The 25,379-nt window shown below is 45.5% G+C and overlaps 2 protein-coding genes across 6 annotated transcripts in view; one reads left to right on the top strand and one right to left on the bottom strand.

Annotated features, from left to right (window-relative positions):
* FLACC1 (flagellum associated containing coiled-coil domains 1) overlaps positions 1 to 2,598 on the top strand; it is a 28,517-nt gene extending 25,919 nt beyond the window's left edge. For all 4 annotated transcript variants that reach the window (XM_081894418.1, XM_081894417.1, XM_081894419.1 and 1 more), the window contains 2 exons: positions 222 to 331; positions 2,296 to 2,598. In XM_081894418.1, coding sequence (XP_081750544.1) covers positions 222 to 331; positions 2,296 to 2,374 — 189 coding nt within the window. In that variant the 3' untranslated portion in view covers positions 2,375 to 2,598. The remainder of the gene's footprint in view (positions 1 to 221; positions 332 to 2,295) is intronic.
* A 1,903-nt stretch (positions 2,599 to 4,501) lies between these two features.
* CASP10 (caspase 10) lies at positions 4,502 to 24,994 on the bottom strand. 2 transcript variants are annotated; one of them, XM_081928807.1, is made up of 11 exons: positions 24,655 to 24,994; positions 21,543 to 21,877; positions 20,629 to 20,728; positions 18,912 to 19,047; positions 16,748 to 16,812; positions 14,444 to 14,477; positions 13,685 to 13,756; positions 12,671 to 12,744; positions 9,478 to 9,589; positions 7,995 to 8,523; positions 4,502 to 5,134 (listed from the first exon to the last, which is right to left on the bottom strand). In XM_081928807.1, the coding sequence occupies exons 2-11, from the start codon at positions 21,854 to 21,856 to the stop codon at positions 4,969 to 4,971; spliced, it is 1,602 nt and encodes a 533-aa protein (XP_081784933.1). In that variant the 5' UTR covers positions 21,857 to 21,877; positions 24,655 to 24,994; the 3' UTR covers positions 4,502 to 4,968. The 2 variants fall into 2 exon arrangements, with proteins under 2 accessions (XP_081784933.1, XP_081784932.1); XM_081928806.1 differs by having other exon boundaries at positions 21,543 to 21,886; positions 24,665 to 24,989.
* Positions 24,995 to 25,379: the final 385 nt, after the last annotated feature.

A 25,379-nucleotide genomic window follows, 5' to 3' on the forward strand; every position in this document is an offset into this window, starting at 1 on the left:
CCTGCCTTCCCCATGCCAGTTCCCAGGTTTAACGCTAATAATTTCCCTTTTGAAGGGATCACAGGCAGCTGTGCCGTCAAAGCCGCCTCCTAATTATCAGGAAGCAGAGAACGATATAGGGCTAGATTTGACTTAACACCTGACATAGATGATATTGGGCAACTCCCTATGTTTCGTGTTCTTCCTGCTCGCCCATTCATTCCTTTCCTTCCTCTTTACAGAAAGCCGCCTTGGTGGAAATGGAGAAAAGTATCCAGCAAAAAATTGCATCCATTGAAGAGAGATATCGAATTAACGCCACTACTTTGGTAGAAGAAAATGCCATGCTCAGGTAAGGGGCTAAAATCTCTCCCAAGTCCGGAAACTCAGCCAAATATTTACCTTTGAGCTTCTTAAAAGCGCTTTATTCCAGAATTCCTTGATTTATATTGCAACAGAGGTTAGCACATTCCTCAGGAAAAAATAATTTGGCTTTGTCTGTACTAGACATATTGTTCACCTGTCACCACAGCTGGGTGGGTGCTGATAAGGGCAAGGTTGCAGGTTCGATCCCCATAAGGAATAGCTGCATATTCCTGCATTGCAGGGGGGTGGACTAGATGGTCCTCAGGGTCCCTTCCAACTCCATGATTCACAATCTATGAGTCTACCACACCCCTTTGAATATTCATTTACTCTAAGAGACAAGTTCTCGAAATTTAGATTTACTCATGTCACCTAATTTGTTATGTTTAAAACTTCCAAACTGATTTTAATTAACTTTCTGTTGGTTAAGTTATGGCATGACAAGGAGAAGGAAAGAAGCAGTAAGAACATTGTAGGAGAGCTTGCTTTTCCCTTCCTTCCTTCCTTCCTTCCTTCCTTCCTTCCTTCCTTCCTTCCTTCCTTCCCTTGGGGGCAGATTCTGGGTGTGCATACAGAGAAGAGAAGTCGTCCCATTGTGCAAGTGGAAAGTTGCTTGTGTGGCATTGGATACAACCCAGTGACTTAAAAGGCTTATTGGATCAGATTCCATGGTTTTCAGTGGGACTTAGTCATGAGTAGCTACTGCCCACTAGGACCTGAGGAGCTAAAACAGACATAGCCAGCATGATGCTCTCCAGGTATCATTCGGATACACCTTTGCATCAGCCCCAACAGCCAAGATGGTGGAAGTACACAACATACCGTATTTTTTGCTCTATAGGACACACTTTTCCCCCTCCAAAAATCAAGGGGAGCGAATGCAGGATGCGTGGCTAAGCCCAAAGCCAGAACAGGGAGACGGAGTGAATCGCAGCGCTCCGTCTCGCTGTTCTAGCTTGGGGTTAGCTGCGCAAAGCCTCCGCAGGGCAGGGGGGGTGAAGGCACCCCGCTGCTCTGCGGAGGCTTCAAAGGCTGCGCTCCGGGGGCTTCAGGCAGCTATCCGCAAGCCTTCGGAGCGCAGCAGGAGTTCCTGCTGCACTCCGAAGGCTTGCGGATAGCTGCCTGAAGCCTGGAGAGCGAGAGGGGTCGGTGCACACCGATCCCTCTTGCTCTCCAGGCTTCGCTTCGCTGGAGAGGTGCTGCACAGTTTTCCCTCCCTGCGCAGAGGCCCTTCAGCGAAGCGGGAGGAGAAATGGAAGGGGCTCCGTTTCTCCTGCCGCTTCGCTGAAGGGGCGCTGAGCAGAGAGGGGGAGAATTCCCCCTCCCGTTCTCCCCCTCCTATGGTCCGGTGCGTCCTATAGAGTGAAAAATACGGTATATAAAAGACACCATATTGGCTATCCCTGCTGTATGTAGTTGCATATACAGTGGTACCTCGGGTTACATACGCTTCAGGTTACAGACTCCACTAACCCAGAAATAGTACCTCAGGTTAAGAACTTTGCTTCAGGATGAGAACAGAAATTGCGCAGCGGCGGCACAACAGGCCCTATTAGCTAAAGTGGTACTTCAGGTTAAGAACAGTTTCAGGTTAAGAATGGACCTCCGGAACGAATTACCGTATTTTTCGCTCTATAAGACGCACCAGACCATAAGACACACCTAGTTTTTGGAGGAGGAAAACAAGAAGAAAAAAATACTGAATCTCATAAGCCAGAACAACAAGAGGGATCACTGCGCAGCGAAAGCAGCAATCCCTCTTGCTGTTCTGGCTTCTGTGATAGCTGCACAGCCTGCATTCGCTCCATAAGATGCACACACATTTCCCCTCACTTTTTAGGAGGGAAAAAGTGAGTCTTATAGAGCAAAAAATACGGTAAGTACGTAACCAGAGGTACCACTGTATATAAGTGCAGAAAGATTGTCTAATGCTACTAATCTCCTCCCCAGGCGCAAGCTCATTGAAAAGAATGAAGAGATCTATAATCAACGGACCCAGCGATCGGGCAGCTATGAAGCATATGACTAGGAGTGTTCAGGGAAAAAGCAACAAAGGTTTGACCATGACATACTGCCAGGAGCCTGAATTTAAAGCCACATATGCAATTCTGCAGTCAGAAAGGGAGATTATTTGTTGTTTACTTCAATCTTGTATCGTGTTTGTTTATAGTTGCATGATGCTCTTCAGCTGAAGATCACAGAGTGGTTCACAACATGAAAATAAAAATGAGAACAGAAGATGCAAACCAATAATCGTTCCCTCCGGCAAATTTCCCCTTTGGCTCAGGGCACAACACTGAAGCCAGGCCAGGCAGTCAGGAACCTTGTGGCCTAAGCCAATCTCAAAAGGTAGTAAGCATCCACAACTCCTTATTGTCCCACGAGTCTGGGTCAGGAGGTCCCCAGACCTTATTGAATGTCCCTTGAGATTCAGAAATGCAAGAGTGAAAAAGCACACTCCGACCTCTGAACCAGGAGCACACTAACCGGTAGGCCAAGAAAATGGGAATCAGGTGTTATGCCATAAAGCCCACCTAAAACATGTGAGGTAAAGGGACCCCTGACCATTAGGCCGCCGCGGACGACTCTGGGGTTGCAGTGCTCATCTTGCTCTATAGGCCGAGGGAGCCAGCGTACAGCTTCCGGGTCATGTAGCCAGCGTGACTAAGCTGCTTCTGGCGAACCAGAGCAGCGCACGGAAACGCCGTTTACCTTCCTGCCGGAGCGGTACCTATTTATCTACTTGCACTGGTGTGCAGGAGCAGGGAGAGAACAACGGGAGCTCACCCCGTCGCGGGGATTCAAACCGCCCACCTTCTGATCGGCAAGCCCAATGCTCAGTGGTTTAGACCACAGTGCCACCCGTGTCCATTAAAACATGTGAGGTAGTTAATTGCAATTATATAAAAATAGTAGGTTGAAAGATCAAGTACTCAGTACAAATAGAATACTGCTATAAAGTTGGGAATGGGGAAAATAAAAGATAGACTACGTTGCCCTTATTTGATTCTAATACAAACCTAAGGGATACCTGACACACATAACCCAGGAATAACTAGCGGACACGTGCACAGACATTGGGGGTGGGGGGAGAATACTCCATAAAGGAAAACCCCACTTTTTAAGAAATCAAACCTAATCAGAATTTACCAGCCAATAGAAGCTCTTCTGGCTGGAACTTTCCAGAACTTGTCTACATGTGACCTCACATTTGAACTGTTTCTTTTAATGAAGGCACCGTAACAGAACTTGAGCTAAAAGCCACAGGTAGATAATGCAGACATTCTCAGTACAGTGGTACCTTGGTTTAAGAACAGCTTAGTTTATGAACTAGGATTAAGAACGCTGCAAACCCGGAAGTAGGTGTTTTGTTCAGTGGCGTAGCGTGGTGCAGGGGGGGGGGCCGGCCGCACCGGGCGCAACATCTGGGGGTTAGGGTTAGGGGGCGCAAATCCACGGGTTAGGGGGCGCAAATTACTTGCCTTGCCCCGGGTGCTGACAACCCATGCTACGCCACTGGTTTTGGTTTGTGAACTTTGCCTTGGAAGCAGAACATGTTCCGCTTCCTTCTGAGCGTGTGTTCCATTTGTAAATTGAGTCCCCCGCTGCTATGGGAAAGCACGCCTTGGTTTAAGACGCTTTGGTTTTAGAACGGACTTCCGTAACAGATTAAGTTCGTAAATCAAGGTACCACTGTATGTGATCTCATCCCAATTAATTAATCAGGTGGATTGGTGCAGCATATTAAAAAAAAAAAACCAAGATGACTGAACTAGGCACAATGTAACATCCAAGCTTCTTTGATTTAAATTTGGCAGAGCTAAGCAGAAATTTTAGCCTTAATGGGATTTTTTAAAATAATAATAATGCTGCAGCCTTGAGCACAAGGTCATGTCCAGAGTTATGCGCTATCTACATAATAATTAAGTCATATTTGCATATTGCATGCCCTGCCATAGAACAGAGCTTCAACTCGCTGATCCTTTCTGAACTAGCTTTCATTTCTGCTTAGTTGCAGAGGGTGGATGTGTAACTGTTAGCTGTTCCTATTATCACAGCTTTCAGTCTTGTACAGATATGCTAGCTTTTCACCGGTTCCATGTCTCTGTCCCATAAGGTTGTTTCCCCGAAAGAAAAGCACACACAGACACAGCCATTTTCCTGTTACTCATAAGAAAAAGCTAACTATTTTATCAGGCATTAAGGCAAGATTGAAGCCACACCAGCCAAGAGGATGCTTCTGTGGCGGCAGTTGTAGAAGCAGACAAAGATCTCTTTAGTTCAGAGTTGCCAAAACCTGCACGGTTCTTTGAGGGCGGGGGCATGTATACATGATGACTATGCCATTTGCACACACTTATCTAGAAATGTGTGAATATGGTACACGGGCAGCTGAAGTACATTCTGCACTTCCAGTGAAGAGAACATGAGATGACTTCTTGTTCACTATTCCTACGTACATTCCAGGCATCAGATGAAGTCTTTGGGATGCTCAAAGCATGGGGAAGATTATTTGAAAGGCAGGAGTGTGCTTTCTTTACTCTTTCAAAAACCAAGAAAGCTTGTCAAGCAGTCAGCGACCCATAACAAAATCCCTACAGAAAAACAACAGCACAAAACCCCCTACAGCTGTTTTGACACGGGAGGAGGGTTGCTAGGCACTGGGAATATTAATTTCTTCCTGAGAGTGTAAGCTGGTTGTGGCATCTGCTTCTTTAGTCCATTTTTGTCTGAACGTTTGCTCACGTCATCATTGACTGCCGTAAGAATCGACAAGATATCTTCATGCCTGCAGAGAGAATGAGAAGGCAAATATAATAGAATGCAGTATTGTCACCATTAAAGAAGAAAAGCAAAAAACCTGTTGCTGTCCTTTTCTTTAGGATACTCTGAAATCCCTTAAGCCTAAGAAGAATTTGTTAGCTGCATTTGTCTAGTCCTAAACGGAAAAAAGGGACACGGGTGGCGCTGTGGGTTAAACCACAGAGCCTAGGACTTCTCGATCAGAAGGTCGGCCGTTCGAATCCCCGTGATGGGGGAGCTCCCGTTGCTCAGTCCCTGCTCCTGCCAACCTAGCAGTCTGAAAGCATGTCAAAGTGCAAGTAGATAAATAGGTACTGCTCTGGCGGGAAGGTAAACAGCGTTTCCGTACGCTGCTCTGGTTCGCCAGAAGCGTCTTAGTCATGCTGGCCACATGACCCAGAAGCTGTACGCCAGCTCGCTCGGCCAATAAAGTGAGATGAGCACTGCAACCCCAGAGTTGGCCACGACTGGACCCAATGGTCAGGGGTCCCTTTACCCTTTACCTTAAAGGAAAAAAGTTAGTGGTCCTCACCACTTTTTACTACACAACCTATCAAACTTTAAAAGGCAAAACCAAGAGGAGGGCACATGAATATTCAATACAGCTCCTAATGTAAGAATCAGCCGTTAACTGAGGAGCAGACACAATGCAGCACCCTTAAAGGTGACTTATCCTATTAGATCAGGGATAGCTTGGGGTCTGGATCCTACCCTGCTACCTCACCTTGGCTGAAGATAGTCTACCATCTGCCGAGTCAGCAGCTTGAACAGCAGTTAGTAGTGTCCAAAAAGATGCTTGTCTCATGTCGTGCAGGGTGACAGTTTCCAACTTGTGGAAAACAAAGGCGGCACCACAAACATCTCTGGTTTTGCATCATGAAAGACACTGGCCAAGCTGGTAGGCTGACCCAGACAGCACCATTTCCTAAGTCGATGTTTGTAGAGGTGCACCAGTCTGACCAGCCACTTTTAACCTGGCTGGCATGAGCCCTGTAGCCTTCCAGCTGGGCATGCCCTCCCTCTATGTTGTACACAAAGGAGAAATTAGATTTCCCCAAAGAAACTGCAGCATCTCTCTTTAACAGCACCATGTAACATTAACTAATGTCTATACAGTCGTATCTTGGTTCTCGAACAGAAGGTGTTCCGGGAGAACCGTTCGAAAATCAAGGCGCAGCTTCCGATTGGCTGCAGGAGGAAAGTCCTGTAGCCAATCGGAAGCCGCGCCGGATGTTCGGCTTCCGAAAACTGGAACACGCTTGGAACCGAATCATAAGAGTTCCAAGGCTTTCGGCAACCAAGGTACGACTGTATTTCAAAACGTTCAGTGGATTAGCCAACATGAAGGCTTATATAAAGTCAACCAAAATTGACCCACTGGAATGAGCTACCGTATTTTTCGCCCTATAGTACGCACCGGCCCATAGGACGCACCTAGTTTTTTGGGGGGAAATAAAGGAAAAAATTATTCCCCCCCCCCAGCCGCGGGAACTTGCCCCGCGCTCCGGGCAAGCAGGCTGCTATCCGCAGCCTAGGGCAGTGTTTCCCAACCTTTTTTGGGCAAAGGCACACTTGTTTCATGAAAAAAATCTCGAGGCACACCACCATTACAGCCCCGTGACGTCAGCGCGCAGCGTCACGCCGGGAGGGACGCACGAAAGTGTAAGTTTCAATTTTTCCCCCTCCCCCTTGCCTTCCTTCTGTGCCAACCGCCAAAAAGCCAAGACTTTAGGGCAGCAGGTCGACACGGAAGAAGCTCCTACCTAAGGACAGGTGCGACGGCCGTGTCCTCTTCGGCCACACTTGGCAGCCCTGCCTTACGGTCGTGACTCCCACCCTGATTTCTCCCCGCAGGTCGAGCGGCACAGGCAGCCCAATGTGTCCAGCCCAGACACAAGCCCCGCTTCCCCACTCTAGATCCTGAATGCGACCAAGTGCTCTGGACTCCCGAGCAGGGTGGGAAAGAGGACTCGCATCTGGTAGCCTCCGGGCTCCTCGCCTGCTCGAGGGATAGCATTGCAGGCAAGCTGCCGGCCGTCGCCATCGCCGCCCCCTCATGCGAGTGGACCTGCCCGGAGTGGTGGGCCAGGGGAGGCTCGCTCTCTGTGGGGATGTGGCCCGCACGCGCGGCCCCGCTTCCTCCTGCCCAGGGCTGAGCTCCTTACCCGCGACCTCGGTCTCGCGCACGCGGATCCCACTTATTCCGAAGCTCGCGCCACTAGCCGGGGCTCTCACACCGTGCCAGGGCGAGGCGGCGCGGCCCACTGACGTCATCGCGGCTCGCTGCCGCCCTCGACTTCCCTGTTCCCTCCCCTCTCTCGGGTCGCTGTGGTTACCGAGGACTGCAAGCTGCTTGGGCGAGCGTGGGGCATTAAGTGGGAGAAGGAAAATTAAAATTAAAACTCGCCTGAAGGCCGCCTCTCCGGATATCTTTCAAATTTTTTAATTTTTCCCGCGGCACACCAGGCAACACTAATGTGCCGCAGAACACCGGTTGGGAAACACTGGCCTAGGGAGCCGTGCGGGAACTCCTGCGAGCTCCCCAGGCTTGCTGATAGCTTCCTGAAGCCTGGAGAGCGAGAGGGGTCGGTGCGCACCGACCCCTCTTGCTCTCCAAGCTTCGGCGAAAGCCTGCATCCGCCCCATAGGACGCACACACATTTCCCCTTCATTTTTGGAGGGGAAAAAGTGCGTCCTATAGGGCGAAAAATACGGTAACTTAACTCTGTTGCTTTCAATGGGTCTGCTAAGAGTATGACTTAGTTACGTACAATCCAATGTATTTTATCCAAAATGCCAGGTTAATGCCGAGAAAGACTGTCACACATAATAAGTAAAAGTATCACCTTGGAACCAGCTCCCGCAGCTTCTCGCAGAGGACCTGAATGAACCACGTGCCACGCTGCACATCACGGTAAGAATAATAACCATCGACTGTGGCCATGCCAAGGAGGAAGTCTGCCTCTTCAGGGATGCTTGAGGTCATCTGCTGTTGTGTAGGAATAAATCCTGAAGTTTGGGCGTCTGCTCCAGGGGAGCCCGACTCGTGATTGTCTGCTTCAAGGTAAACAGGTTGGTGCGCCTTGCTACCTTGACACGCCTGGATGAAAAACAGTTTGGGCTTCTTAGCCAGTAAAGGACATTGTTTGGCTGTGAAGAAAGATGTGATTTTATTGATGGAGATGAGACAGCCATCCGCCGCATAAATTTTCCCTGATTCGCCGTGAGACAGAATGCAGCACACAAGACAATCACTGTCTTTCCAGTATTCAGAAGACTGCCAGTCGTTTAGAAGCTGGAGAAGTTCGTCTGATGTCTTGTCATCATATTTTTTCACTTCAAACCCAAGCCATTTGAACACCCTTTCCAATTCCACTGTCAGAGAGAAGGGGGAGAGCAGAGAGATGGCATTAAATACCAACAAAACAGGTGTGCCAATTTAACAGGAAAAAGTTTGATGCATCAATTTAAACCCTGATCCCATAAAGGCAGCTTCCACTTATACCTTTTATAATCAGGATTTCTATACTGTCGTTAGGGTAAAACAGATTTGATACAATACAATCACTGATAAAAAGTGTTTAATATAGAAATTACCGTATTTTTCGCTCTATAAGACGCACCAGACCACAAGACGCACCTAGTTTTTGAAGGAGGGAGACAAGAAAAAATATATTCTGAATCTCAGAAGCCAGAACAGCAAGAGGGATCGCTGCGCAGTGAAAGCAGCAATCCCTCTTGCTGTTCTGGCTTCTGGGATGGCTGCGCAGCCTGCATTCACTCCATAAGACGCACACACATTTCCCCTTACTTTTTAGGAGGGAAAAGGTAAGTCATAGAGCAAAAAATACGGTATTTGCTTTCCATCAGTAATCACAACTACATTGACTATCCCAAGGCTAACACATTCCAGTAAGGTGCAGAATGAGGAAAACTGCATTGTGGAGAGGTTTGTAAAAAGCAATGAAAGCCTGCTCATTTCTACAGGATTAACCCAAATGTTTATTTCTATGCCAATTTCTATGCCATCTCTATGCCAAACATCTTCACCAAGCCACCCATCTCCTTGAATACAGCTTTCAGTAGACAAGTTATGGTTGTTTTAGGAGTTTTCTCCAAGCTCTCAGACCCCGTAAGTTTCTTCAGCACTTAAGAGTACAAAAATCTAAGGACCTTTTCTGGACACTTCCATAAACGCAGAAAGGTTTCTGTACCCTGAAACCACATTAAACTTGCAAACCAACAATAACTTCCTTGCTACGTATATGAAAACACTTATTTTGAAAGGTATTAAAGAGAGACAAGACACATGCTTGACAAGTCACTTACTGGCATCTTTTTGAGATCCTGCTCTGGGTTTCAAATGTCCCTTGAAATAGACGTTATTAAAAATAAGGCAATATCCTCTGCGAGGCCTGTTCATTTTATAGAGGGCAGACTCCTGTGGAATAAGGGGAAGTCAGACTTCATCATCTTATCCAATCCGTTTTATCTATCTCACATCATCTCAGGCAGTGATACTGTTAGGTAGATTTTGGATTTATAGAAACCCTCTTTATACGGTAACGTGCCTTACGTTGCTTACTTAAAAACACTGCTCGTTATGGCAAACTGTGCTCTGGATCTCTGCTCCAAAGACTTAACCCTAACAGCACCACTGATCTTAAACCTAGATTGAAGGCTGGAGGTGAGTTTAAATACCTGTGGGATTCCTCAAGAAAATAAGATTTTCTGCAAAAAACTGTTTGTGCACAAGCATGGGCAATGCTAGGATAGGTACGGCTCCTTAGCAAGGGTGGCGTAAAGGTAAAGGGACCCCTGACCATTAGGTCCAGTCGTGGCCGACTCTGGGGTTGCAGCGCTCATCTCGCTTTATTGGCCGAGGGAGCCAGCGTACAGCTTCTGGGTCATGTGGCCAGCATGACTAAGCCACTTCTGGAGAACCAGAGCAGCACAAGGAAACGCCGTTTACCTTCCTGCCGGAGCGGTACCTATTTATCTACTTGCACTTTGACGTGCTTTTGAACTGCTAGGTTGGCAGAAGCAGGGACCAAGTAACTGGAGCTCACCCCATCACGGGGATTTGAACCGCCAACCTTCTGATTGGCAAGTCCTAGGCTCTGTGGTTTAACCCACAGTACCACCCACGTCCCATTGCATGGGTGGCTTACTCCACACCAAATTCCTTGGGGAGGAAGTCAACACTGTGCTGTTGAAGTCCCTTAGCAGTACAGTGGTACCTTGGTTCTCAAACTTAATCTGTTCCGGAAGTCCGTTCCAAAACCAAAGCGCGCTTTCCCATAGAAAGTAATGCAAAACGGATTAATCTGTTCCAGACTTTTAAAAACAACCCCTAAAACAGCAATTTAACATGAACTTTACTATCTAACGAGACCATTGATCCATAAAATGAAAGCAATAAACAATGTACTGCAGTCACACAATCAATGTCAGTAGCTGAACTGGGTTCCACAAAGACACAAAAACAAAAAAGAGCCACAAAAAAAGTAAATAGTAAAAACAGACCTCAGCATAACACTCAAATTGGAAGTGTTGCACTCACATCAGAAGCATAACACTCAAAATGGAGCATGTTCGGCTTCCGAAAAACGTTTGCAAACCGGAACACTTACTTCCAGGTTTGCAGTGTTCAGGTTTCCAAGTTGTTTGAGTATCAAGGTGTTTGAGAACCAAGGTACCACTGTGTATTATATTAGTGCTAGCAGAATGGCATGCACAAGAGAAGGGCAGCTAGCCAGAATGGTTTTACTTTTCTTCTTTTAATTCATTCTTTTATTTACATTTTATACATTTATTTACATTTTATACATTTATTTACAAAGTAATAATCATAAATAAATAAGAATAAAAATATGCACCCCACACCCGAGACCATACCATTGTAACTATCTAACCTCCCAAAATTTCAACACCTCTTGCGATGGTTTGACCCCTTTCTGTTTTAACAGTGCAAATTCTACAAGCACCCTCCATATGTCCTCAAAATCACTTCTCCGGGATTTCCCCTGTCTTACCTTAATGGCACATGTTAATAGCTATATCCCATACCTCTTTATACCATTCTTCCATTTTATACTCTGCTTGCCCCTTCCACTTCCTAGCTATAATAATTCGTGCAGCTGTCAATAAATTTGTGAGCAAGTGCTTCACAGCCTGCAAACCTTCCACCCCATCGTAAATTGATAATAATGCTACCTCTGGACTTTTGGTCAACTTTAACCCAGTGAACTCTGTTATCTCCTTAAATACCCTTTGCCAATTTTTTAAAAAAACATATTTACACCCCCACCACATGTGAATATAACTCCCTGTTTCCTGGCATCCCCTCCAACATAATACCGAATATTCCTTGTTTATTTGATTTAAACTGACTGTTATTAAATACCATCTCCAAATTAATTTATAATAATTTTCTTTTCTTCGTATAGACAACATTTTCAACGTACTATTCTCCCATATTTCCCCCCAGCTTTGACTATCTGCCACACCTCTTTTAATTTGTATTCTTGATCTTCCATTTCTACTAGTATTTTATAAATTTCACTGGTTTCCCCTTTTATAACTGTATTTTCTTCTTTATCTCCCCCTTTTATAACCATTTTTTCAAATTTTGTATATTCTTTGCAGTTCTTGTTTTCCCTTAACCACTTCTTTGTCCATTGCACCAGTTGTATACAGTGAAACCAAGTTATTTTACTTCCTCTTAGAACTTCTCTTATTTGTTCTTTGCTTCTCATTTTCTCCACCCAATCCTTTATTCTAAGTATTTTCTTCACTTTCACTTTCCTTTTTAAAAAAATTACCGGGAAGTCTTCTATCACCACCACCACCAGGGTTAGCGGGGAATTTGTTGGTCTCAATTTTCCTTTATATTTCACCCATATCTCAATGATATTTCTTAATGAGGGATTTTCAATATTCTGCCACCATTGCCTATTTGGTTTGATAAAAAAAATATATTCACTAACTTCTCCCTCATTTCCTGTGTACCACTCTCTAACCACAGAATGGTCCTTATGGCAGGTTGCACAACACACTGCTGCAAAGCCGATATTTCCTGTTGCACAAGCTTTTGCTGGTGCAACTGTTGTGCTGGAAGTCATATGGTGCCACCAGCTGGAGTTGGGAGTTCAACAGCATCCAGAGGACCACGAGTTCTCCATCCCTGTCTGGCAAACCTTTCCAGTAGATCAGCACAAAGCTATCCTGGTTACCCTTGGTTGTCCCAAGCTCCATTGGCAGGAAGGCCTCTTTCTATTTTAAGGTATCTCTCTTTATGAACAGATGCCAACTTTATATTTTGACTCATGTGTTTCTGTATTCTCAATATGCCAATAAAGGTGACTGATTGGGGACAGATGGACCCGAGTTCAAGGTTTTTGGTCTCAAGCTCTACTGCTACCACTATTAAGCACATGAACAGAATTAGGCTGTAACGGGTTATTTACAGACTTAAGGAAGGGCCAGTTGTATTCAATAAACCCTTCAGAACATGCCAAACCTCTGCTGGTTTCAGTTGATCCTGTCCTGCAGGCTGTTGCAAACTCAGCTCTTGCACATTTCCAGCTTTTAAATCTGCAAGGCAAATACAGAGATGCACTTGTGTTCAGATTTTGGTTAGAACACTGCCTAAAAAATAAAAAAAAGTGTGACAAAAATAACCCCTTAAAAATGCAAAATCAGTTTCTCTATGCCTGCATTTAGACAACCAATTCTCCACTTAACAGTCCAGTATACCTGAAGGAGCGTCTCCACCCCCATCATTTTACCCGGACACTGAGGTCCAGCACCGAGGGCCTTCTGGTGGTTCCCTCGATGCGAGAAGCCAAGTTACAGGGAACCAGGCAGAGGGCCTTCTCGGTAGTGGCACCACCAGATGTCAAAGAGAAAAATACCTACCAAACTTTTAGAAGACATCTAAAGGAAGCCCTGTTTAGGGAGGCTTTTAATGTTTAATACGTTACTGTGTTTTAGTGTTTGCTGGAAGCTGCCCAGAGTGGCTGGGGAAACCCAGCCAGATGGGCGGGGTATAAATAATAAATTATTATTATTATTATTATTATTATTATTAACAAGCCAAGACATGAATGAGCCTCGTGCTCCCAGGCGTACCTGCTTCATTCCCTGCTTTGCACAGGCGAACTCTAGTTTCCCGCAGCGTTCAAACAGAGAAATCACGGTTCATGGCTTCTGAACACGACAGTATGTGAAGCTATGGTTTAAAGATGGTTTCTTCAGTTGCATATCAGTTTTCCCTGTTCAGATCTCAACAGGAAGCTAATCAGAGTCTTCCCGGCTTGTTTGTAACTCAAACAAAGTGTGGAATGAAGTGGCTGATGGCGTTGAGGCCACAAGGCTGCTTAGTCTTGAGGCTTGCTAAGCTGATATACAGGCCACTTTCAGACAATCATCTCTCTTTTCCTTTGTGCACATTCAATCAAAGACACCTCACAGACCCCTACACAGATAACAGCTCAGAATAACACAAAAAGCAAGAACCTACGACCCATCTCACCTTGACTTGCACCAAAGGAGTGCAGATTTCCAGCATATTCCCTCATGCTCCCAGATTCTTCAGTGCGGGGATCTGTTTGGAAGGAAAAGGAAAAGGTGGTATAAATAATAAATTAATTAATCCAGAATGTGGCAGCTAGACTGGTGACTGGGAGCAGCCGCTGAGACCATATAACGCCAGTCCTGAAAGATCTTCATTGGCTCCCAGTACGTTTCTGAGCACAATTCAAAGTGTTGGTGCTGACCTTTAAAACCCTAAACGGCCTCGGTCCTGTATACCTGAAGGAGCGTCTCCACCCCCATCGTTCAGCCCAGACACTGAGGTCCAGCGCCGAGGGCCTTCTGGCGGTTCATTTCTCCCTACAAAAGTACTCAACTCTGCCACCACTACCCCCCATGCCCTCTTGTCAGCAGAATTATCAAGAATAGAAGGGTGCTGGATTTATAAGAGTATATATTTAAAGTAGACAAATAAATGAGCAAACTAAGTTAATTTGGATATGCAGAAAACATAAAAAATAAATTTAAGGAACCGCCGAAATAGGCGGATGGAAGTCAAGTTTTGAAATGTTAAAATGATTATAAAATTACTGAAATGTATAAAATTGAAAATCATATTTTTTAAAAAAAGAATAAAAGGGTGCCATTTATAAAACAATGACTTAGCCATGTCCATTTATTTCAGTGGGTTTACTCTGAGTAAAACTTAGTTGAAGATCTAAATATGCGTATTAGGAAGGCAAGACCTTTCAATACTTACAATGATTTCTTGGTGGGTCATTGACAGAGAGTCCCTGTATGAGAAACAAAAGAAAGATTTCACTTGCAAATATTCCATGCAGAGAAGAGAAAAGCAACAAGATCATGACCAAAAGCATCTGATCACAAGATATTTAGCCAGGACGCATTCAACTGCTCTGATCCTTCTTTTTAAATTACATCTTCATCACTAGCTGGGTTTGCGCATCACACCAAGCCAAACTGTGGCTTAATATGAATGCGCATATTTCCATAAAGGAAATTGTGGCTGCTTTGTTCCTGCCGAGGTGTTCAGTTGCTAACTTATACCACAGTTTGTATTACCATGTTGCCCGAACATAGGTTTCCTGATTTAGCCCTCACCAGACTAACACAGGCAGTAACCAAGCTTTACTTTTGATTCTACCTCAGCATAGCAGAGGAATGATCAGAGAGAAGAGGCTGCAATTTCCTCTCTCTGAGCTTGTGCCCTTGTGGCTAAGCCATCGTTTGGCCCTGGCTGATGTGCCACCACTGATGCGTCACAGTATTAATCTGTGTGCCTCTTCTGCACATACAGTGGTGCCTCGCAAGATGAAAAGAATCCGTTCAGCGAGTCTCTTTGTCTTGCGGTTTTTTCGTCTTGCGAAGCAAGCCCATTAGCAGCTTAGCGCTATTAGCGGCTTAGCGGGCTTAGCGGATCAGCTGATAAGCGGCTTAGCGGATCAGCTGATAAGCGGCTTAGAGGATCAGCTGTTAAGCGCCTTAGCGGATCAGCTGATAAGCGGCTTAGCGGATCAGCTGATAAGCGGCTTAGCGGATCAGCTGATAAGTGGCTTAGTGGCTTGGGGAAAAGGGGGGGGGGGAAAAAACCCGCAGGAACTCGCAAGACATTTTCGTCTTGCGAAGCAAGCACATAGGAAATTCGTTTTGCAAAGCACCTCCAAAACAGAAAACCCTTTCGTCTAGCGGGTTTTCCATCTTGCGAGGCATTCGTCTTGCGGGGCACCACTGTACATTAGAGCTCAAAGTTTGGAAAAATTTCTATACACTAAATGTGCTTAATAACATCCATGCACCTTTGCACATCCTGATAAACTAATTGCAGCCTTCTGAAAAGGAAAGGTGGGGTTTTAGCAGTAGCTTCTGCTACAACGGAATGGGGCTTAGATGCAGCAAAGACTACAAAGGGGAATCGTTGCGCTCAAAGAGGCAACAAAGGACAGCACACAAGACAGGTTTCTATCCAGATCAGTAGCACCAACATTATTGGACTACGCAGAGATGACAAGGCTAACTGGGAAAATCAGAAACCAGGAGGATCAAAACTTCAATAAAGAATGGGACAAATTTTCATTATATTGGAAAGATCGCTGTAAACACTTGAACTCTTTGGCAGGTTTTGAATAAATCTTGAAATGTTACACAGACTTTGGATACAACTCATGTGGGTAAATTAGATGGACTTATACTATGTAGTTTAAAAATTTATGTAAAGTACCCATGGAGGGGAGGAGGGAAGTCTTGAGATTCGGAAGAATCTTGTGTTATTTCTATTATTTGTGATTATAAATGTGAATGGAGTTGTAAAATAAAATGTGAATGGAGTTGTAAAAATAATATAAGGCAAAATGAATGAAGGCATCTAACTAAGTACACCTAAGAAGAGAAGCATAAAAACGGACCATGCACAAAATGCAGTATGGTTAAACTATTTTCCACTTTGTGTGAATTTTAAAAAATAGCTACCAATCCAGTAGCAAGGCAAGAGCCAAGTGAGCAACACTGACCTGTCACTCCACTGATGTGGGGTGTGTGTGTCTATATGCATTTTATAATATATAAAAAAGTTTTTGTGTGTGAATACACAGATACCCCCCACCCCACCCTTCCCATAAACAAACAAATAAGGGTCACGTATTGCTTGATGGGGTTAAGTGGGAACCAGGTCCGAAAACATCGTAGACTACCCCTGAAAGCAGCAACCAACTTACACAAAGTTGGGGGTGGGGAATCAAATGGTGTACAGTTTATACCTCAGGTTGAAGTAGCTTCAGGTTGAGCATTTTCGGGTCGCGCTCTGCGGCGACCCGGAAGTAACGGGGTGCGTTACTTCTGGATTTCGCCACTCGCGCATGCGCAGACGTTCAAAATGACATCACACACATGCGCGGAAGCGGCGAATCGCGACCCACGCAGATGCACAGACGCAGGTTGCGTTCGCTTCAGGATGTGAACGGGCCTCCGGAACGGATCCCATTTGCATCCAGAGGTACCACTGTATAACAAAATGATAGATAGAAGGAAATATTTTCTTGCAGCATACCTTGAGTAAATAAAATCCACCAGCACCAGGAGAGGGCACAGATTCCGTGCTTTGTTCTTTAGACTCTGCTGGTTACAAGGGATGAGAGAACAAAAAAGGATGAGAGCCATGTCTTCCTTTGCCTAGCAAGAACTAAACTAGGTAATAGGAATAATCGGTATAGATGACTGGTCCTAAAAGTCTGCTGTAAGGATTAAGCTGAGGGAGCTCTAGGTAGTCAACTATCAACAAACAGAACAGAATGGAAGGCTTTTGCGCAGCCTGTCTCCATTTGGCCGCCTCTCCTGGTATGTCCCACAGAGGAACTTACGGTCTTCAAACAAAAACATCCTGAAGGTCCCAGGCCACAGAGAAGTTAGGCTGGCCTCAACCAGAGCCAGGGCTTTTTCGGCTGTGGCTCCAATCTGGTGGAACACTCTGTCACAAGAGACTGTCACTCCACTTGCAGGCCCTGCGGGACTTGACATCTTTCCGCAGGGCCTGCAAGACGGAGCTGTTCTGACAGGCCTTTGGCCAGGGCACAGCCTGACTCCCTCCTTTGGCAATCTTCACAGAACATTAGCCTAATGGTTGCCATCAATTTGAGTTGAATTAATTTTAATGAAATGATTTTAGAATGTATTCTTTTATTGTTGTTAGCTGCCCTGAGCCCAGCTTCGGCTGGGGAGGGCGGGATATAAATAAAATTTATTATTATTATTATTATTATTATTATTATTATTATTATTATTATTCAGATGTTGTTGGTCTCCCAACTTGCACCAGACCCAGCCAGCATGGCCAATGTTGCCGGTCTGCAACTCCAAACACTACTAGTTTAGTTGACATTCCTGTACTGCAGGGGGTTGGACTAGATGACTTTCAGGGTCCCCTTCCACCTGTACAATCCCATGATCGCTAGCATTATGACTGGGGCTTATGGAAGCTCAAGACCAAAACTTCTGAAGGACCACTGTGGCGTTTGCCCTCCTAGGTGACATCATGCTGGGTCATAAGGAAAGGGTTAAATGAGTGTGAAGTAATTGGCAAGTGGGAACCCAAGGGGAGGAGTTAGAGTTAGTGTTGTTGAGGGTCAGTCAGGTGTTAGAGAAGGGAGAGTGAGGATACGCCTGTGGGTTGGGATAGGTTGATATGAGAGAGTGAGAGAATCTGTTGTGAGGAGTCAGATAAGACAGTTGGGATAATTAGTTAGAAGTTATTAGGAAGGTATAGGCCGGTAAAGAAACTAGTATTAAGAAACTGACAAGAAAAATTATCTGAAACCATAAACTAGTTAAGGCTTATAAAATAAACTTGTTTATTTGGTTTAATGTAAAAAACTGTCTGGACTCCGCGCGTACCCGAGAGAAACGGGTTGGTGGCAGCGGAGAAGCAATCACAGTGGTGGCACAGGGATCAATAGACCGTCAAACGTCCGGGGACCCTGTGTGATCGCCACAACCACACATTCCTCGCCATCCCTGCCCCCCAGCCATAGCGCTGATGATAGGCATTTGATTTACCCTGAACACAGAGCATTATTATTCCTGTTTACATACAAAGAAGCGAGACAGATAGCAGAGTGGTCTTGAGCAAGTCGCCCAAACTACAGGGCATTCATCTCCACAACCCCATTTCCATTTCAACATTCACATCTCACGTAGATGAGAAGCTCTCATGTTAGAAAGTCAGCGGGGAAACCAGGAGCGAGTTAGGAATGAGTTCAAGATTTCTTAAGGCAGATTAAACAAAAAGGAAATGTATCCCATGATTAAATAATAATAAAGGAACAAATTGGGATCAGAAAAAGTGAATGATAAAACACTGATTCATAGATTTAAAACACAGGTGAAAAGTAAACAATGAATTTGCCGATCCAGCTATAGAGGGGTTTTTTTTAGAAAGGGGTTAACTTCCCCCCTTCTAAAAAGGAGGAAAGTGTGTTGTGCTTTTCTCCCTGATGCCTCTTCTTGTTATAAAAACTTAGCCCTCTTCTACCCCACTTTACAGCGAACCTGGCAAGGCCAAATCTAACACATACCCATTTTTAAATTGGGCCTTAGTTGCATTGCCATTATCGACCTACACGAGACAACGCCAGTAGCTACTGTCTGATAAGATAAGAGGAACAACTAAGTTCATTTTGGTCAATTTGTAAGGAGATGATCTACTCAAAATTAGACACCTTGTCTTTCTTTATATGCTGCCAGTATTTTCAGGAGTTCGGGCGATATCTTCTGACAGGTTTCTTCCAGCAGAGATATATTGGTCTCCGATATAAGGCATTGCTTCTCCAGGCAAGTCAACAGTTCTAGAGCAGACTAGGAGAAAAAGTAAACACAATAGCTGCGTCCTTGCTTATATCTCACGCCCCAGCCAGGAATCACCAAGTCTTTCTACATTTTAAGAGAAGTGTTTCTCAGCAACAACAAACTCCCATGTGTTTCCTGTGCTCCCCAACCAAAGTGACGAAATTATTCTGAAAGCCAACCCAGAACAGGCCAAATAAATCCCTGCAACTTTACAGACCTAGTCTTTTTTTAAACACTGAGCATCTCAGATGGTATCAGGAGCAGCCAGAGTCAAGTGTAGGTCAGCAATGTTTTTTTTAAAAAAGTGTCAGTACAAGTTAACTCTTTAGTCAATGAAACCAAACCAGTGCAGGCCTATTGATCCAATGAAGCAGTTGTGAGGAGTGAAGATCCCAACCTTCTCAATACTCTCTAACGTTCCTCCTCTCCAGGGTCATTCCCAGTCGCATTTGTAATAGTTGTTATTGGCCCAGTATACCTGAAGGAGCATCTCCACCCCCAGCCTGGACACCGAGGTCCAGCGCCGAAGGCCTTTTGGCGGTTCCCTCCCTGCGAGAAGTGAGGTTGCAGGGAACCAGGCAGAGGGACTTCTCGTTAGTGGCACCCGCCCTGTGGAACGCCCTCCCATCAGATGTCAAGGAAATAAACAACTATCTGACTTTTAGAAGACATCTGAAGGCAGCCCTGTTTAGGGACGTTTTTAAATTTTGATGTTTTATTGTGTTTTTTTATATTCTGTTGGGAGCCACCCAGAGTGGAGAAACCCAGCCAGATGGGAGAGAGAGAATTTTGTACAATATTCTATGCAATATTTTAATGTTTTGTTTATTTATTGCTTTGTGAGCCGCCCAGATAACTTCCATTATGGGGTAACTATATAAACGTAAGAGGGACGCAGGTGGCGCTGTGGGTTAAAGCACAGAGCCTAGGACTTGCCGATCAGAAGGTCGGCGGTTCGAATCCCCACAACGGGGTGAGCTCCCGTTGCTCGGTCCCTGCCTCTTCCAACCTAGCAGTTTGAAAGCACGTCAAAGTGCAAGTAGATAAATAGGTATCGCTCCGGCGTTTCCATGAGCTGCTCTGGTTCAGCAGAAGCAGCTTAGTCATGCTGGCCACATGACCCGGAAGCTGTATGCTGGCTCCCTCGGCCAATAAAGCGAGATGAGCGCCGCAACCCCAGAGTCGGCCACGACTGGCCCTAATGGTCAGGGGTCCCTTTACCTTTACATAAACGTAAAAATATATAAATATGTGCAAGTTGCCATGTTTTCACACAGTGAGTTTATCCCATAATGAACATGCATGTGTATGTTGCAAGTTCTCCGTGACAGAGATGCAACGCACATGCGCAAATGGGCTTCTTCTTTCTCTTTACTTGGTGACATGATCCAAAGTTTACCCGAATGCAGAAGTCACAGACTACAGCTCCCAGCAGCCCCATCAGGAGGGCACCAAGTTGGGGAAGGCTGTCCTACTGCTCCTTTCCTTAACTCTCACACTGACCATCACAGTACAGTCACAATCTTTCTGGGCATTTCCCCCAGCCCACTAGAATGGAACCATTTTTAAAAGCCCTTACTCTTTACTTACATCCGTGGATTGCTTCTTTGGGATATGGTCCCTCAGAAAGAACACAGCAGTCTTCACATAGTCCTTAGTGAACCCTTCTGACAAATCATACAGCATCTGCCTGTGTGACAAGAGTTTGGTGAGGCAATTTTGTGATTACTACCTAAGCCAGGGGGACGCGGGTGGCGCTATGGGTTAAACCACAGAGCCTAGGGCTTGCCGATCAAAAGGTCGGCGGTTCAAATCCCCGCGACGGGGTGAGCTCCCGTTGCTCGGTCCCTGCTCCTGCCAACCTAGCAGTTCAAAAGCACATCAAAATGCAAGTAGATAAATACTTCCGGCGGGAAGGTAAACGGCGCTTCCGTGCGCTGCTCTGGTTCGCCAGAAGCAGCTTAGTCATGCTGGCCACATGACCCGGAAGCTGTACGCCAGCTCCCTCGGCCAATAAAGCGAGATGAGTGCCGCAACCCCAGAGTCATTCGCGATTGGACCTAATGGTCAGGGGTCCCTTTACCTTTACCTATCTAAGCCAGGGATAGTCAACCTTTTTATACCTACTGCCCACTAATGCATCTTTCCTGGTGGTAAAATGTCCTTACCGCCCACCAGTGCTCGATGGAAGGAGGATTCGGCTTGTGCCATAGAAACCTCTACCGCCCACCTAGAATCCTGAAACGCCCACTAGTGGGTGTTAGGGATCAGGTTGATAACCCCCTGATCTAAGACTTAGAAACCTGGCTTCCCAACCACCACCACCCAACCCAAACATCCACAGAACCAGAAGTCTCTGGTGGCAGCTGTCCAGGTTCAAGGTCTCCCCACCAAACAGCTACCAAATAAAAAAAAAAAAATGTTTTTATGCCCACCAGAAGGAAGGGAACGTATCAGCCAATGTTTTTCAAGCAGAACGGCATCTTCAGAAATGGAAGACTCACCGATATGCAGATACCCTCCCTCTCCGATGCAGATCTTTTCCCACTGCATCTTTGGTATAGTCAAGCTTCGCCAGCAGGCTGATGTTCTTAATTCTGTAAAGAAGTTCTGCTACTATAAAGTTGTCCTCCTCATTTAGTATGTCTTCGTTCATGAGATAATGGAAAAGATTGTGTGCCGACTCCACAGTTTCCAACTTCTTCCAGGGGATGAAATCACGGCAGAAAAACTTAATAGCCTCCAAATCTTCGCTTCCCAGGTTTTTATCAATTTCCAGAAGATTACGGATCAGCTTTCTACTGTCGCATTTAATCATGATGGCGGCTTTTGTCAGACGCTAAGATTTCTGAGAAGGGAGAGAAAAGGGTGAGAATTAAGTAAAAGCGGGGATCTAAACCATGCCAACGGAAATTGCAGCAGCTATTTCAGTTAAATATAACAAACACTTCTTGTGTACTTGTATGTTGTTGTTTTTTTAGAATGCTTATAGCTTATGAAGCAATATCCTGCAGTCTTATGAAGAAATATCCTGTTCTTAAATTCACACACACACACACAAACAAACCCTGTGAATAACTTTGAAAATGCTATGTCAACAAGTTCTACTTCAATGGGGTGTCAAGTAATTTCTTGATAGGATGCCTGAAACAAATTCTGCTAAAACGCAAGAAACAGACACCTGCTTGAAGACCTCAAGCCCAGAATTCTTGTGACAATGACTCAATGGGTCACCGTATCAAATTAATTTGGGAATGTAATCCACCACCTCCTGCCAACCTAGCAGTTCAAAAGCACATCAAAGTGCAAGTAGATAAATAGGTACCGCTCTGGCAGGAAGGTAAACAGCATTTCCATGCACTGCTCTGGTTCACCAGAAGCGGCTTAGTCATGCTGGCCACATGACCCGGAAACTGTACGCCGGCTCCCTCGGCCAGTAAAGCGAGATGAGCGCTGCAACCCTAGAGTCGGTCACGACTGGACCTGATGGTCAGGGGTCCCTTTACCTTTACCTTACTAATCCACCACACCAAAAACTTTGGGTCTTTTAAATAGAAAATAATGCACAACAATAAGTAAAAAAAGAAAGAAACCAACAAAGAATTAAGTTGTAAGGCATGAATAAGAACCAACTGTTGGTTTTCAGTCTGGAGATAAAAGTCTGATTAAGAAATTCACCAGTTCTCTAATGCAGCAGAATCAAGGCCCGAAAGAAGGAACCAGGCCAGATAAAATAAGCCCAACAACAACAACAACAACAACAACAACACAGTCCTCAACAAGCTTACCTGAAAGTTTCATGGGATGTGCTCTCACATCCCTGTGCATAGGTAAAGGTAAAGGTAAAGGGACCCTGACCATTAGGTCCAGTCGTGGCCGACTCTAGGTGGGCAGGAGCAGGGACCAAGCAATGGGAGCTTACCCTGTCGCAGGGATTCGAACCGCCGACCTTTTGATTGGCAAGTCCTAGGCTCTGTGGTTTAACCCACAGCGCCACCCGCGTCCCTTCATACGACAGCCCAATACTTGGCTTTCCAGGTCCATGAATTGCAGGGTTTGAACTAAAGGACTTTTTTTGGGGGGGGGGTCACTTCTAACTATACAATTCTATTGTTCTAATGCTGCAATCAGACTCTCAAACGTCCCTTTGAACTTATAAGAGAGGGTTGGGCTCCAGGGTGAGGGGCGCCTGTCACCTCCTATGAACGGGCTCAGAAAACACCAGGGCCACAAACTTTAGCTCTTGGGGTGTGATCAATGTGGGCACCCCAAAACAGTCCCTTGGCATCTCCCAAGGCCCCTTAAGTCTCCTGATTTTTGCAAATTCTTAAAGTTTGGTTTATTTCACTTTTCAGATGCAAGCTCTAGCTTCCTATCTTACTTTCTTCTTCCCGAAATGTTTTTGGGCCCAGCAGGGGAACTGCAGCTGATGCTCCAAAGCCAAAGGACAGTACAGTGGTACCTCAGGTTACATACGCTTCAGGTTACATACACTTCAGGTTACAGACTCCGCTAACCCAGAAATAGTGCTTCAGGTTAAGAACTTTGCTTCAGAATGAGAACAGAAATCGTGCTCCGGTGGCGCAGCAGCAGGAGGAAGTGGTGTTTCAGGTTAAGAACAGTTTCAGGTTAAGAACGGACATACAGAACGAATTAAGTACTTAACCTGAGGTACCACTGTATTTGTGTGTGAGTGTGTGTTTTTAAAAAAGCAGGGAAACACGTGTTAAGTGTTTGGGGAAAATATTTGGGAGGCCTGCATGTGTGATTATTTCAAGGGCTGTATGTACTTGTTTGGGAAAAAGCATTTGAAATGTTTCCTGTGCGAGTTTGGGGCCGGATTTTTGGGTTTTTGCTTTTAAGAGATCCGTTGCCTGAGTGGGCTTGTGTGGGTGGACATATTTTTTGGAGACAAGAGGAAATGTGACAGCGACAAACCCTGTCTTTAGCAAATAACACTTCCGGCCAACTAAAAATAAAAATAAAATAAAGGCCGCTCCTGATAAGCCAGACGGCACATTTTGATCGGTTGATTAATTATTTTCTGTATGAAGAAAAACCGGAAGAGGGGAGTTGCCATCTTAAGCCGTCTGAGGGGAAAAAAGCTTCTTCTAAGATGGTGTCTAAAGTGCCACCTGATTATAAAAATAGTCCGGGCCCCCCCTCAAAAAACAACCAACCTATCTTTTATGTAGATGCAAATGTAGGCAGATTTTGATGAACTAAGCTTTTTCTTCTTCTTAGGTGGTAACGGAGGCAGGAAAGACCCTGGCCCACGGGGCACAACTTAGTGTAGCACTGTAGCCCTTCACTGGTTGCCTTCTAACCCCTTACCTGGGAGTAAGCCCCCCTGAAGTCAACAGGACTTACTTCTGAGAAGTCACGGCCAGGCTATCCTAGTTTCGCTTTGCTATTGACTCAGCGGTGCCTGGTGGATGGGAAAACGAGATAATCTAATTTCCTGGAAAAGGGGCGGCTCGCCGTCGGAGTGTGGGGTGCAAGCAGCTTAATTGCGATTATGATTAATTGTTAGATTTGGACACACACACACACTTTTCACCCGCAGATCTCCGGGCAGTTGGCAGCGCAAACCTCCCCCCTCCAAAAAACACACACGCACACTTACTTTTTGTTTCTAAAGAAGACACCCAGCCAGGCTTCCCGATCTTTCAACATGAGTTTCTGGGCTTTGAGATCTTATAAAGTTCAGATGCCGGAGAAAGGAAAACAAAACAAGGCGCAGGATCGGAGCGGCGGAGGAAACTTCGCCCAACTTCGCCCCGATTCCCACGGAGTTTAGCAAAGAGGAATCGCGCAGCGGCCGCTCGCTCCACGCTGCCTCCTGCAATTTTTTTGAATTTCCTGGTCCGATCATCGCTCCCTTGCTTCGTCTTGCCTTGCGCGGCTGCACGTAGACAAGGAAGCGCCACCCACTCAACTCTTACGGCCCTAAAAATAAAATTATTTCCGCCTGCTTGACGGGAGTTCCCTGAGAAAGCGGCCGCTGGTGTTGCAATGTATCAGGGACATTCCCCGCACAGAAGGGCAGCGGGGGCTTTGCTGCTAGTTTGCGTTTCCCTTTAAAGAAATCGCCGCCTTCTCTTAATTTTGTAATAAGACACGGAAGGATGGGAAGGAGCCTCCTGTGATTGCTTCCTTGCTCCTGGGAGGTTTTTGGGGTTGTTTTTTTGCAAAACGTGCATTTAAAATGCGCTCGGTACTGGAAGCGTAAAGCATTCTTTGTTGTTGTTGGGTTGTGAGGTTTGTTGAAATGGCGTATGTTTAAGAGCTGGCCACTTTGAAGCTTGCTAAACATTGCTAAACTTTTTAAACATTGCTAG

The sequence above is a fragment of the Podarcis melisellensis genome (genome assembly GCF_964234715.1).
Source record: "Podarcis melisellensis genome assembly, chromosome: 1".
In the NCBI taxonomy this organism is placed as follows: Eukaryota; Metazoa; Chordata; class Lepidosauria; order Squamata; family Lacertidae; genus Podarcis; species Podarcis melisellensis.